The sequence below is a fragment of the Thermobia domestica genome, chromosome 12 (assembly GCF_964235325.1).
Source record: "Thermobia domestica chromosome 12, izTheDome1.hap1.1, whole genome shotgun sequence".
NCBI lineage: Eukaryota > Metazoa > Arthropoda > Insecta > Zygentoma > Lepismatidae > Thermobia > Thermobia domestica.
This window is the reverse complement of record NC_137465.1, coordinates 2,360,081-2,374,434: the sequence shown is the minus strand read 5'-3', so window position 1 is coordinate 2,374,434 and position 14,354 is coordinate 2,360,081. Positions and strand designations below refer to the sequence as shown.

At 37.3% G+C, this 14,354-nt stretch overlaps 1 protein-coding gene across 3 annotated transcripts in view; it reads left to right on the top strand.

Moving 5' to 3' along the window:
- LOC145666299 (uncharacterized) overlaps positions 1-14,354 on the top strand; it is a 255,202-nt gene that overhangs the window by 202,667 nt on the left and 38,181 nt on the right. For all 3 annotated transcript variants that reach the window (XM_081733379.1, XM_081733378.1, XM_081733380.1), the window contains exons 2-3: positions 1,255-2,495; positions 12,824-12,978. In XM_081733379.1, coding sequence (XP_081589505.1) covers positions 1,255-2,495; positions 12,824-12,978 — 1,396 coding nt within the window. The remainder of the gene's footprint in view (positions 1-1,254; positions 2,496-12,823; positions 12,979-14,354) is intronic.

The following is a 14,354-nucleotide window of genomic DNA, read 5'->3' as shown; positions in this document are numbered from 1 at the left end:
TTTTAATTTTGGGCATGACCGCTCCCTCGCTTATCGATATATATACACATTTGGGTGACTAATGACAGTAGGAAATTACTTTTACAGTAGTGGTTGATGCTATTTGTTAAATAATTATCTACCATTAATGTAAATACTGGAAAATTCATGTATATTTACTCTTTATTGTATTTTTAGTGTTTATATATTCTTCAGTATTTTTGGGTAAGCCCGTGCCTATGCGCTAAAGCCGCCACTATGTTAAAGAGTGATTTTCATTGTCTTTAGGAACAAAAATTTTCATTGTTGTTAGGAACAAAACCTGTTCGATAAATCACTTTAATTTCCTGCTCTCGTATTGTCTAAAAAGGGGTGAAATTTAGCAATCGCAAATAAAACCATTAACTCTCCTTAGTTTTACTAACCCAACAGGGATTTTAGGGATACATAAAGTGTAGAAGCTTAATGTAAACTTCTCAAAGAAACTGGGCATTACTCAAAACAATGAGACAGTAATTAACATAATGAAAAGGTTCACAGGCTACTGAAAGGGTAATAGATACAGGGTGTCTATCGGTCACGAATGTCACGAAATCCGAAAACTGTCATGAAAGTATAGAAATTCAGCTTTTGGGTCACGATTTTATATATATATATATATATATATATATATATATCTGTACACATATAAATACTGACTGAAAAACTGTTCTATAAAATGTGAAAATTCAGCGTAAAAAATGTCTGTGGTCAGTTTTAGACGCTAGCAAATCGCAAGCAAAGCACGTTTCTGTCACATGCATGGAAATTCGGCCTGACTCGCACTCAAATTCGCTCTTGAGATAGTTACGAAATTTTATGGTTTGGTAAAGAAAAAGTCACTAAATTTCATTTTGGAATTTTAGTAGATACCCTGTAGATAGCAACATATAAAGTAAATTAAGCTTCCGATACAATAGCCACACTTTCCTATGTATATACCCTTCACTGAAACTTATTTCAATCAGGTAATAGACGCTAACAGGAATAAATACAAACTCTGATGGTTCTTTTTATGACCAGTTTCATACGTGGTATTGCGTTGAAAAGGCACATGGACATTACTCGAATGGAAGCTATTAGAATTTCCAGTCTAATGACCTTTTTCCTAGGTGGTTTTGAATCAACATTGTATGTAATATTCATTGTTTCAGAATAGTATTATGGTATCTTAAACGTAAGCTCCAATTTTTTTCATCTTTTTTGTTTTCTTACACTTTTTTATTTTGATTTCAGATCTTAAAACTGTACGTGTGAAGCAGGAGCGTCCAGATGAAGCCGAGATTCGAGAATTGGCCGCCAAGATGGTGGAGGCGAATAAAGCCAAAATGGCTGCTGTTGCGAAGACCGCCCAGGCCCAGCAGCAGCAGCACCATCTGGTTCAGCCTGGGCAGTTGGGGATCCAGAACTTCCTCACAAGAAACCAAGTGGCCACAGTGAACAAAGTGGACAGCGACAAGAAACCAGAAGAGAAACCGCCCATCGATGAAGCCAGTGTTCGCGGGCGATTTGGTTGGGTGACCCTGGGGAAGAGCCACATTCCATTTATTTATAGAAACGGGGAAAAGTACTGTGTGGTGCGTATGGTGGAGATGAAAGTGTTAAATAAATATCTTAACTATTTGAATCCAGATATTTATAACTGTACTTGCATTCGGAGTTACTATATAACGGAGGCGGAGGTAAGACTGCTCAACGAAATAAATATCAGACATTGTGATTCCCAGTTCGGGAGGGAACCTTTCACTCCAAAAGATTGTGTGGTCAGGCTACAGGATGTTGAGGAATTTTACAACTTTTTGGACGTTTGTTACAACAAGCTTCTGTTAAATGCCAGTGGACCAAAGGATAAATGTGGTTTTATTAGGATAAATGGTGAATCTGTTGTTCCATATACAGTGAAGGAAGGTGTAAAATATGTGCCATTGTTTTATTTTGAAGGTGAAACGGACAATCTAAAATTAAAAGCTGAAAATTTAGAAGGTTGGGATTTGTGTTATTTGAAGTTTTGTTGTAAAGTGCAAGGAATAAGAAATGAGTTGTTTGCAAGTGAAAAGTGTGCTGTGATCAGTGTATTAGACATTAAGAGCTATTTTCCTCCCGGAACTGTTTTTGAGGATTATTGGCCGAATAAAATGGTGGATTCGCATTTGCTTTTAAACACTAAAATGAATGCATCTCAGCAGTCGTGTGGAGGCTCGTGGACAAAGCAACCTGGAATCTCTCCAGTGTCGAGTGTGCATTCACAATCACCTACTACGAACAAACCGTTGCCTACGTCAGCTCCTTCCCTTCCTCCGGTCGTTCAACGAACTGGAATTACTAGCTCCGTTAATTTGAGTTCTGTTCCAGTAAGTACTGTTGTATACAATGGATGGTCGGGTTTGGTGGGGGGACAGCCAACATTTTCACCAGCTGTAATTCAACCACCCAATCAAGTGATAAGAATGGCACAGGCACCTGTTACTATGCATGGGGTAAGTGGTTGGATACAATATTTTGCTTATTGTAATACGTACTTGATTAGATGATTTTGTTTAGCTTTTTTGCGAGGTTACGTTCCGAAGTTGATCAACCAATGAATAGAAAATAATGTTAAACTATACCTGAGGTATATAATGAATACAGCACAGTATTTATTATATAGTTTCAATGTGGTCAGACGTTTTCTTCAGTAACGCTTAAAAATGGTTCCACTAGCCTCGTTAAAACTTTTTTTTTATTATGGCACTTCGTAGAAAAATTAATGAAACATAAGTCATCGGAAAGCTCCATTTTTCGATTAATATTTTACTAATAATTCTTCTGGGAAGTACCACGATAGGATCTTAATAATAAGCCTAGTGTAAAAGTTGTTAAATGTTACTGAAGAAGACATGAGAGGAAGTTGAAATTATATAATAAATAGTTCACCGAATTGAATACAGAACGTAAGAATATTTTATTCATTATATTGAATACCTATCCTATAGCATCCATCAAGTATACTTGAACCGTTCTATTTCTGGCTCTGATAAGTACGCGAGCAAGAAAGCATAGCCTAGTACTAGTATGACACATTCTCACCAGTTTGAATGAATGGCCCCGTGTGAACCGCTGCCGTGGGAACCAGGCGTCATATTTGACTACTGAAATCACTTTTGATCGATCATTTTGTCTCAGTTCGTGAAATTGTAAGCTAGGCAAATTGACAACCCTATGTGCTGAGCTGTCATAGGTGGAAGTGGAACAGTAAGAGCTTATTATAAAGAAACACAAATTATAAGGTACACCTTTTATCGAATCTTACCCTTCGAATGAATGTAACTTCTGCGGAACAATAGCTCTTGCATCAATGCAATATGTCTAAAGGAAATTCTAGTGGAGTAACTCGAGAGGAAAACTTCTGTGGTCGTAAATTCATACGTATTGTGAGCCATTCCATGTGAAATCAACCAAATTTTCAATAAAGAAATTAAAAAATCTTCGTCTCAGAATTTGATGAAACTTGGTGTATATGTAGGATCCATTATGGTGTATATGGTGTCTATCTATATGAGAGATGATCATGCTTCAAATTTTAGCCCTACACTCTCTGTAGTTTCAGAGTACAAGGGTGGTAAAAAATGGACAAATTTGGTGTTTTTTGTAGAACCTTGTTAGCTTTAATTGGTCATATTTCCCGAAAATATTGAGCTAGAGAGAAAAACTAATATACCATTTTGAAGAGAAATGAATAGGATACAAGATATGTCAGGAATATTTATTTGAAAATCAAATATTTTCCGGGAAATCGCGAGAAAATTTTGGATCAGTGATATCTCAGAAAGTGCCCGTTTGATTTCCTTGAAATTGAGTGCCAAGGTAGACCCATTATGTCCGGTATAAGTGTGTCAAGTGTCAACTTGGGCAAAGAATGAGCCTGGAGTCTACAACGATTCTAGTGTGGCCATGTCGGGAGAGACATCTGGGGTGCCAATGTGGCAATTGCCAATTTGTCAGTACTGGTGAAGTAAGGTGAAACTGATCTAGCAGGGTTTTTTTGGTGCAATGTGTAATTCAGTAATCCTGTGGGGGATCTTTGGAGCATTCCATTATCAATGGCAGTACATTGCATTGACCTAAATATGTGAACATTCTATAAGGTATCGAATCGTCTGGAACATTATAGAAGGTTCTAGAATCGTCTGGAAGGTTTTAGAATGTTCCAGAATCGAATCCAGAACATGCTAGAAAGTTTTAGAATTGAGAACTTGTATTTCTTTGTATTTCGTTTGGTTTCCTGGTGTTTGTAGGTTGGTTCAATAACTACTCAGTTCAATTTTTTTTTGTTTGTTTTGTTTGGCCCGTCTGATAATTTCTGCATAATAATAAAACAATATTTGAAGGTGAGAAGTGATTACTGTTACTAATAATGCCTACTAAATGTTTTACATGGATATAACTGAAGGTGTCGAATTCAGGTACCGCAACTGTCGAAACTAGGTGAAGTGTGTCGAATTCTGGTTCCGTTGGCGAGTTACAGTTTCATAAAAATGTTAAACATTGACATTTGAACCTTAAAGTAACTTTTAGTATTAGTAGGGCCTCTATATTATCGAGTTACCAAAAGATGGCCTCTGACAGATAACTGCACATGTTTGTAAACAAAACGAGAGGGAGAATTGTTCGTCAATCACAGCTCTATTCTTCCTCGCTGTTTCTAGGCAACGGTCACTGACCACGCTGTTGCCGATAGTTGAGACTACTTGTTAAATGTCTTAAGTTTGTTGCCAGAGCTGCTGTCTCTGTTGCTGATCCTCTGGCAACAGCGCCTACAATACTCCACGTGCTCTACCCAACTGTCAGAAGCCACCTTTCCTTTCGCACACAGTAGTTCAAGGAAAAAATGGGCCAACACCAACCAATATTATGGCCAAAATAAGCGATTGATTTTAGAAAACGTCTTAAACTGTCGAAATCCGGTGCGTTTACCTTATTTCTTGACCTATCTTGTACCCTATTCTTTCCTCTTCAAAGTTTTATATTATGTATATTATTTTTTCTCTCTAGCTCAATATTTACGGAAGATATGACCAATTAAAGCTAACAAGGTTCTACAAAAAAACATCTTTTTATATATATATATATATATATATATATATATAACCACCCTGCACTCTGAAACTACAGGCAGGGGGTACAGGCGAAAGTTAGTGCATAGGGGCATACATTTACACCAAGTTTCATCGAAGTCTAACACTATGAGGTTTTGGGCTTGGTTGATTTCATATGGGAAGACCTTATTTTAGACCTTTTTATGTATGAAAAGCATGATAAGCGGTGTATTATTAACATGATAGCAATTTACAAGAAATGAGAATAAATTTTTAAAAAAAGCATGTATAGCAAATATTACAGGTGGTAGTTGTTTTTAATGAGTTACCAATCCTCCTTAAGTCGGTTTACGAAGTAATTTTCATAGATGATAGTCACGATTTGTAGAAATGCACTTATATTAGGAATAGAATAGGGATGGGGGCTAGGGCTATTATTTCGTGTTTCCTTCGATTCAAAAGGTGTATTAAAAATTGTAAATTAGAGGGAAAATTAACATGAGTTGTGCAAAGTACAGGACAAATGGAGCTTAAATCAGCCTTAATTTTATCAGTGATTTTGGTCCTGTATGTTTGGACTATTCTGCCCTCTACTTGTTTCATACACCCTCCATTCCAAAAGAAACCGAACGTTTTAAAAAAAACAAAAAAGCAATGTACATTTTGGAACAAATCATTTTTATTAATCAATGTATTTCCCTTCTGCATCGATACACATATTTGCACGCTCCAACAAGTTGTCAAACGACTTCTCCATGTCCTTTATTGGAATGGTCTTTAGGACGGCGGTCGTCGCCTTCTCAATGGTATCAATCGATGCGTGCCACTTTCCTTTCATCGCCAAATGCAGTTTCGGGAACAGATAGAAATCGCACGGAGCGAGATCTGGTGAATAGGGCGGATGATGCAACCGAATAATGTGATTTTTGACCAAAAATTCAGTTACAAGTCGCGAACGATGTGATGGTGCATTATCGTCCAAAAGAGTCCAACTGCCGATTTCGCGATATTCGGGCCGAATACGACGAATTCTTGCCAGCAAACGCTTCATGACGCCCAAGTAAAACTCTCCAGTGACTGTCTGGCCGGGCTGAACAAATTCTTTGTGGATAATTCCTTTTGAATCGTAAAAACAAATCAGCATCACCTTAACTTTTGACTTCACCAAGCGACTTTTTTTGGGTGTTCCTTCATCCGGCGCTCTCCATTCAGCACTTTGCCGCTTTGTTTCGGGCTCATATTCAAAACACCACGTCTCGTCACCAGTTACAATCGATTTCAAGAAGTTTCGATCCTGCCGAGCACTTTTAATGATGTCTTTGCAATGCGCAATTCGATAAACTTTTTGGTCTTCGGTGAGTTTGTGTGGTACAAACCGCGAAATAACCTTCTTAAGGCCCAAAACTTCGGTCAAAATGCGGTATGCGGTTGTTTGAGGAATGCCTAATTCCATTTCAATAACTTTCACCGACGATTTTTTGTTATGTTTGATGAATTCACGCACTTTTTCGATGTTTTCTTCCGATAATCCGGTTCTGGGACGGCCTGATCTTTCGTCATCATCCAGCGTCTCTCTACCCGATTTGAATCGCCTGAACCACTCGTAAACTTGCGTACGGGATAGACACTCATCACCATATGCATTTTGTAGCATTTGGTGCGTTTCACTAAAAGTTTTACCCAGTTTAACACAAAACTCAATTGCAGCTCGTTGTTTGAAACTCATTTTCCGACCGATGTACACAACACACTGACAGTTGAAACGCAATAACTTTGTTGCCGTGCATCCAAATGTCATGACATTTATACCAGTTGTCAATGAGGGACTACGCCATCTACCGGTAAAATATTACGACAGATGGCACTAGTGGTACTATTTGTTTTCAAAAGTTCGGTTTCTTTTGGAATGGAGGGTGTAGAAATAAGATTAAAAAGGAGGCTTATGTTTTGCAGTGTTTGAGCCTACTGCCAGCATTTCCAGAATTTGAAACAATATGTTTCATGTAGTGTCAGTTTTGCTGTACAGATGTCTCTTCAGGTCAATTTTGTTTCTATTTGTAGCCTCGTATACTGGCGGTCTCTTGTCTTTTCAAAAATATTGTTAGGCCGCCTCCGGGATTTTTTGGCTTTCATGCAGAAGCCTTGTGTTCAGGATCTTCAGTGTTTGTGTGTTGTATTTTCATTATTCTAGTACTTATTAATTCCAGCCATCTATACAAATTTATACAGTCCACAACTTTTAAGTAGTGATGCAGAATAAATTGTTTTGAGTAACTTTCCATGTTTAATTATTGTTTGGCCGCATATAGCATGGTCCATGCGCGCCAAATTACTAGTGCCTATATGAATTGTTTTGAACAATAATAGACTAGTGTTTGAGTGTTTTTTCTCACGAACATAATGCAGTGTTTTAGAGATGGAGCCGCTAAAAAATTAAGAAAAGAACATTAAAGTCAGAAATCACGCGCGAAGAAAACGTGAGTTTTGAGTAATTTCCCGTTTAAATGTGCAAAACAATAAACTATTGTTTGGTCGCACACTGTACTTTTATAAGTGGATAACGATGATACAGAATAAAAAAGGTGAAATATTCAGTTGAGTTTCTTTCTGCCTATTGATGTAAAATTAAGTTAATCTGTTGCTGCTTCAAAAAGAGGTTGATTTAACATAGGCGGGGCAGTTCAAATGAAATCGACCAATTTCCAGGTGAAAGGTTGCTGACAAAATTTATTTATTTATTTATTTTTTACCTAAGATTGTACCACATTCAGGGAGCTGAAAACGGTATTCATTTATTTTTTTAGCTGCGCAGGTTTTGTCGTCTTGGCCATTTTGTATAGGCGCCTGAGCGTATTTTGAACTTTTCAGAGGATTCCGTTAAACACTGTAACTTTTTAGGTTTTAAAGATAATGAGTTCAAACCAAAACCATATGAAAGATAATGGAATGGACAATATTCTGTGTTCTGTGCACATTAAAACGTGCTTCAGAACGTCGAGAAAAGAAACTCTGAACATTGAGTTTGGAAACCTAGAAATGGCCATTTTGGATTTTTTAAACATTGCGAATTTTTGAAAATCATTTATTTTCACCATCAAATATCTCAGGGAGGACAGAAGTAAAAAATCCCAAGTTTGCACAAAATAGACGATAGTTTGCGGTAACAAGTGGGTAAAATTGCATCACTAAGACTTGAGTAGTTTCTGAGTTACAAGTTGTTGCAGTGATATGAAATTCACGATTTTAAAAACTTAACAGATGTGCAGGTTTTGTGTTGATATTGTATCTCAGGCATACAATTTATCTATGTTTCATCAGAAGTACAGTCAGACAGCAAGAAATTGGAGATTTGCTACTTGTAAAAGAATGATTAATAGCAGATCATATCATAGATTTGTACCTCTGACGAAAACACAAATCAGAATGTTATGAATACTCAACCAGATGAATGTACTGATTGCAGTACTTCAGTACTTCCAGAACATAGCATGCTGTCATTTGCACCTAATGATACCGTAGCCTGTATTTATGACAGAAATGGTGGATTGGGGAAATTGAAGACATCAGGCAGAAAAATAACGATCTTTTTTATCACTTTTTCCATCCCCATGGCCCAAGAACCTCTTTTAAACTATGTACGAATGATAAAGTGTGGGTGTCAATCACTAAGGTTCGCCGGAAACTCTCACCCACAGAGTTTACAACTCCTACAGGTCGTACTTTCATTTATCAGTGCCAAACTCTGTACACAAATTAGTCAACTATTTACCTCACTCATGTCTTACCAGCGCTATAGGCAGAAAGAAAATAAGACAACTTTCGTTTTTTTGTACAGTCCTCAGCAAAAAACCTGCAACATAAGCATGTTAGTTTATTGTGAAACTACGCCTAACAAGCCCAGGGAATCAACATAACGTCTAAGTTGCACGAATCAGGCCAGGAAAAACCTCGGTGTCCTCCTCTGCACACTTATTTTGGAGCAAAAGACTTCGTCGTTTCACAAAATCTTACATGCCCATATTGTAGGTTTTTTGCTGCGGACTGTACAACATATGATTCATAAATTATGCATACTTTATCCATTTAACATTACTGTCATGTTAGACTTTTGCTACAAAGTTTATATTCACTCCAATGGCTTCATGATATTAAGTCCCAGTGAAGAAAAACCTTATAACTCCGAAACTACTAGATTCTCAGTGATGAAATTTTACCCACTTGTTACTGCACAACTATCGTCTATTTTGTGCAAATTTGGGATTTTTTACTTGTCTTTCCTGAGATATTTTAATGGTGAAAATACACGATTTTCGAAAATTCGCAGTGTTTAAAAATTTCCAAAAAATCAAGTATATAGCTCTTAGATCTGAAACTTGTTTAGGACGTTGTCTATTAACTAGTCTCTATGCAGACAAAAAATTTAAGGTGTCTCATTTATTTCGTTTTGAAATGTACATTCCAAAATGGCCATTTCTAGTTTTCCAACTTCAATGTTCAGAGCTTCTTTTCTCGACGTTCTGAAGCACGTCTCAATGTGCACAGAACACAGAATATTGTCCATTCCATTATCTTTAATATGGTTTTGGTTTGAACTCATTATCTTTAAAACCTAAAAAGTTACAGCGTTTAACGGAACGCACTAAAAAGTTCAAAATGCGCTCATGCGCCTATACAAAATGGCCAAGACGACAAAACCTTCGCGGCTAAAAAATAAACGAATACCTGTTTTCAACTTCCTAAATGTGGGTAAAAAAAAATAAAATAAAATAAAATAAAATAAAAAGGTAAATTTTGTCAGCAACCATCATTGGTCGATTTAATTTGGGTTGACCCATGCCACAAGTACAATACCAAAGGGAAATGAATTCTATATCTGGAATTAATACACTGAAGAATTATATGAAAGCGAAAATCTACTTATTGTCCAGGCATTGAAAAGTAAGCGAGGATAATAAATGATCTGCAGTTTTAAGAAGTAAGAGATTGAAGTAATTTTTAGCCAGATGAATGAAAAGATAATATAGCGTACTAGTTAATTGAAAGTAGAATGGGAGTTCGGAGAAAGGATGTATTCAGAATTTTTAAGAAAGTATATGACACAGTGTGTCTAAAGTACAGTGCTGGAAATTGGTATAAAGGCAGAGGTACATTTGAAAATAGAAGGAGCAAGAATACTGAGGATGGATAAAGATGATATATTCACAAAGTAACATTGTAGACTAGAAAATCAAAGGCATATCGTTTGCTAATACGTCACTGGCACACGTAGTTCACACAAAAATATAAATTAGACCATTTTCGGGTGGAAATTAGTATAAAGGCACCCATTGTCTTTGACAAAAAATAAAAGTACAGTGTACGGTACAGAATGGAAAATAGATGTGCAGTACTTGATTGACACTCCTTTCTTCTGAATGAGTTGGAATATACGCTTCGACATTGTGTTTATGAGATATGTTAAGTTGTTGCAGTAGAATTGCTTACCACTCTTCTCGTATCGCGTTTTTCAATTTAGCAATCGTCCCAAATTGCCGACCATTGCGATAAACATTGCGCGCAAGGATGCCCCATAGGTTTTCTATCGGGTTAAGATCCGGGCTTCTCGCTGGCTACTCCATAACCTTGATGCCCTTATCTTCAAACTACAGTCGGGTTGCTGCCGCCATGTGGATAATCAGGTTCTAGTTGTCCAACTCCTCATACATCCGCAGCACTTCAATTTCTAACATATCTATGTACGTAGACGGATTCATTTTGGTGTTGAGCCATGCAGTGTTGGATATATCTTTAACACAAAACGCTGCCCAAATCTCAACACTTTCTCCACCAAAATTTTGGCTCATTTGCACTTGCTCCTCTTTTCTAAGGTCATGCCAACAGTATTGAAAACATCCGGACCATCTAAATTGAACTACTTCTCATCACTAAACACAACGTGATTCCATACAGATGTCCACGGCATATGTGTTTCCGCAAACTAGAGTCGCGCTTGCTTGTGCGTCGGACTAAGGGGTGGTTTACACTTACGTTTTTTGAATATAAGATGTGGATCTTGATTCAAAATTTGACGCACTCTTTTGGATGTGACAGGTAACTTGCAAGCAGCAACAATTTGGGAAGATGACATATTTCCGGCCCTTGCCTTGCGCACAATTAATCGTTTCTCAGCCTACTAAAATTTCTTCGTTCTGCCATACTTCCCGTTCTTTCCGTATTATGCGCCCAATCGAACGTAATTATCAACTACACAACTTGAGCGATTTAGCTGTTTTGCAATTAAAAGATTTGACAGGCCCATGTGCTTGTTCCTCATTTGACAACAATTTTCCACGAGGCATGGCCCACACAACAGCTCACAGACGTTCACACCCACGCTTCTCTTATCACAGTGTGTCAGCTGATTCGCAAAGGCGCATCACGAGTAATGCTGAACGTGTAGAGGCCGCCAAACAAGTAACCGTGGGTGCCTTTATACCAGTTTTCACCCGACAGTCGTCTCATTTCTCTTTTTGTGTAAACTATGCGTGCCAGTGACGTATTAGCAAATGATACATCTTTGATTTTGTACAGTCTACAATGTTATTTTGTAAATATATCATCTTTATTCATCCTTGGTATTCTTGCCTCCTGCTATTTTCAAATGTCTTTCTGCCTTTATACCAATTTCCAGCACTATATTTCTTAGAGGCAAAAATTATTCCATTAAACCTATTCCGTTTCCACAGAAATAGTTGTGTGTGTTTTCCAAAAGTTTTTCTAGAAACCGGTTTTGCCCATCCTTAGTTTGGACACGACCATTTTGCGAGTATTATGACATTAGTCGGAGACAGTAAAAGCACTGTGTACGTGGGATGTCTTGAAAAGGAGAGAAACTGCAGATGTTGAGTCATAGTTCTTATATCAGTTCCAAAGGTCATGAACAAGGGCCATCTCCAATACGGCCGTTGAAACTGCATTTACCAGTTGTGCTTGGGAGGTCCTGTTACACTCACGTTACAACCCTGACTGGTGAGAAAATTTTCATTTCGTCCACTGATTGAGTACCTGGAGGACAAACGTTCAACATGAATAACGATTTAGTCGTCTTCAGTGGTTCAGGAACCACTTATTAATTGTGCGTGGCCAAAGTGGAGAATATCGTTGCCAGAAGGGTGGAGGGAAGGAATGTGTACCCGTAGCAGGGAACTGCATTTCATCTTTCATTGTTTTTTTAAAAATTACCCTGATATGTATTGGACGTCCTTCGTATATTTTCTGATAAAAATTGTACTTCTGTTGATAAACCAGTGTGTCAAGGCAGGCAAGAGACAGTATGTCAAGTTGCGTAACTATAAGCAATGTCTCAAAATGCTGTTTGTATCCAAGTGACTATCCTGTGTGTTTTTTCTGTGGCCATGTATTCGATTCCGGTGGGGGTATTGAATGTCGAATAAAAACTCAAGTAGTGACTAATTTCTCTTTAAAGTGTAGGTCCAATCTCACATAACGTTGATATTAAAAAGAGACGTTAAATCTCATGGTCCCAAGAATTGACCGCTACCAAGCTATAGTAGTTTTAATATTTGCATGTTATTTTATTATTCTAAAAATTATAACTAAACTGTCACAGAGCTTTTATTTATATTGCAAGTTCGTTTGGTACATGTTGGGACGAAAATTGTAAGAATATAACACATTTTAGATATATATTGTGAAGCCAAACCAAATCACCTGTCTTTGGTTAATTATAGGTCTCGAGGGCCTCTCCGATGCAATCCACAACGTCGCTGAGCAATTCAATGTCTCATCCTGTTTCGTATGCCTCGACGCAGAACAGTCACGCTGGGCCAACGGCACCTCAACCACCTCCTCTAGTCAGGGTCACTGGTCCACAAACAACAATGGGGTAAGTACATTGTTGCTTTTACCTAAGAGCTTAAGCTGCTTATTTGAACGGCGCCTGTGGAAATGCTTAAAAAGAAATTTCTCTATCATGTAGAGATCCTGACTCGACAGGAATAGAAAAGAAGGAAAAATAATGAGGATCTTTCTTAAGAAACTGTTTTCCAGCGGCAAATGATCAAAATGAAAAAAAAAAAAAATCATATCAGAGGTACTTTCTTTCTCTACGTTCTTGTGGAGTACTCATTTGATATTTTACATTATGTGTTAAATGTTGGTAAGTACAGGAACCAGAAATTTTACAAGTTAGATGCGAAAGTACGAAGTGTGAATTAGAAGTTTTCGAGGGATACAGGCTGTCTGTATATACATAAACTTGTGTGTGTATGGGTGTGACAGAACATTAACGCGAAATTTAAATGAATGCTGATTGCAGTAATACATATCACACTATAATCCGGGATCATGAAGTCATTCTAGTTGTTGACTTCAAAAGCTGTTGCAGATCAAAAACAAATAGCGTTGTGTGTATCCATTGAATCATGTCTTGTTATCAAGACAAAATAGTTGAAAGGTTCCCAACAGACTCGTGGGCAAAATTTCTATCCTAGTTTCTACGAATATTTGTCTTACACTCAATGATTGGATGAAAGCACGTTTGGTTTCGTGCAGCGGTAGGAATTGTTTTGTATATATGATGCCCATAGATGTTTGAGTAAACTTTGGAAAAATAAAATTTAATACATGTACCCTGTTCTTTGTTCTCAAGCATCGAACAAGGCACTGGTAAAGTATTGCAGAACAATGTCGATCAGGTTTGGGATTGTCAGTTTGTCTTTTGTTTCAAAAATGTATTATAATAAGATCGGCAGACCGATTAAAGAAAAGAGATATACTGGATATTTTCGTATATTACTTTCCGCTTCTAGCTGGAGGGAACTGGAAATTCGTCACTTCTATTCTTGTAAATTTTAGCTTTGGTTGTAAGTAAGTTTGTATTGCACATTTCTTAGGCCAAAATCGCAGTGTAGAAATGGGTATTTCTAGTATTTCTAGTCTGGAAATTTTCCGTATCACGAGTATTTACTATAGATTTCATCTCCTTTATATTGAAGATTCTGTCCGACTTGAAAAAAAGATTGTGGTTCTCGATTCGGCCTGTTTTATTTATACGTCTTTATGTTTTGGGTATGTTCACACATAACTTTGACATAGATGTCAGTTTTAATGATTGTTCCTTTTGTTTAAAAGAACATTCTTTGCTGGTGATCATTAGGATCTAATGGTAGTCTCTGGAACTAGACGATGAAACACCTCAACGTGTGCAACGTTAATACCATAATTAAAAACTTTATGAATATATTTACGCGTAACTGTGAC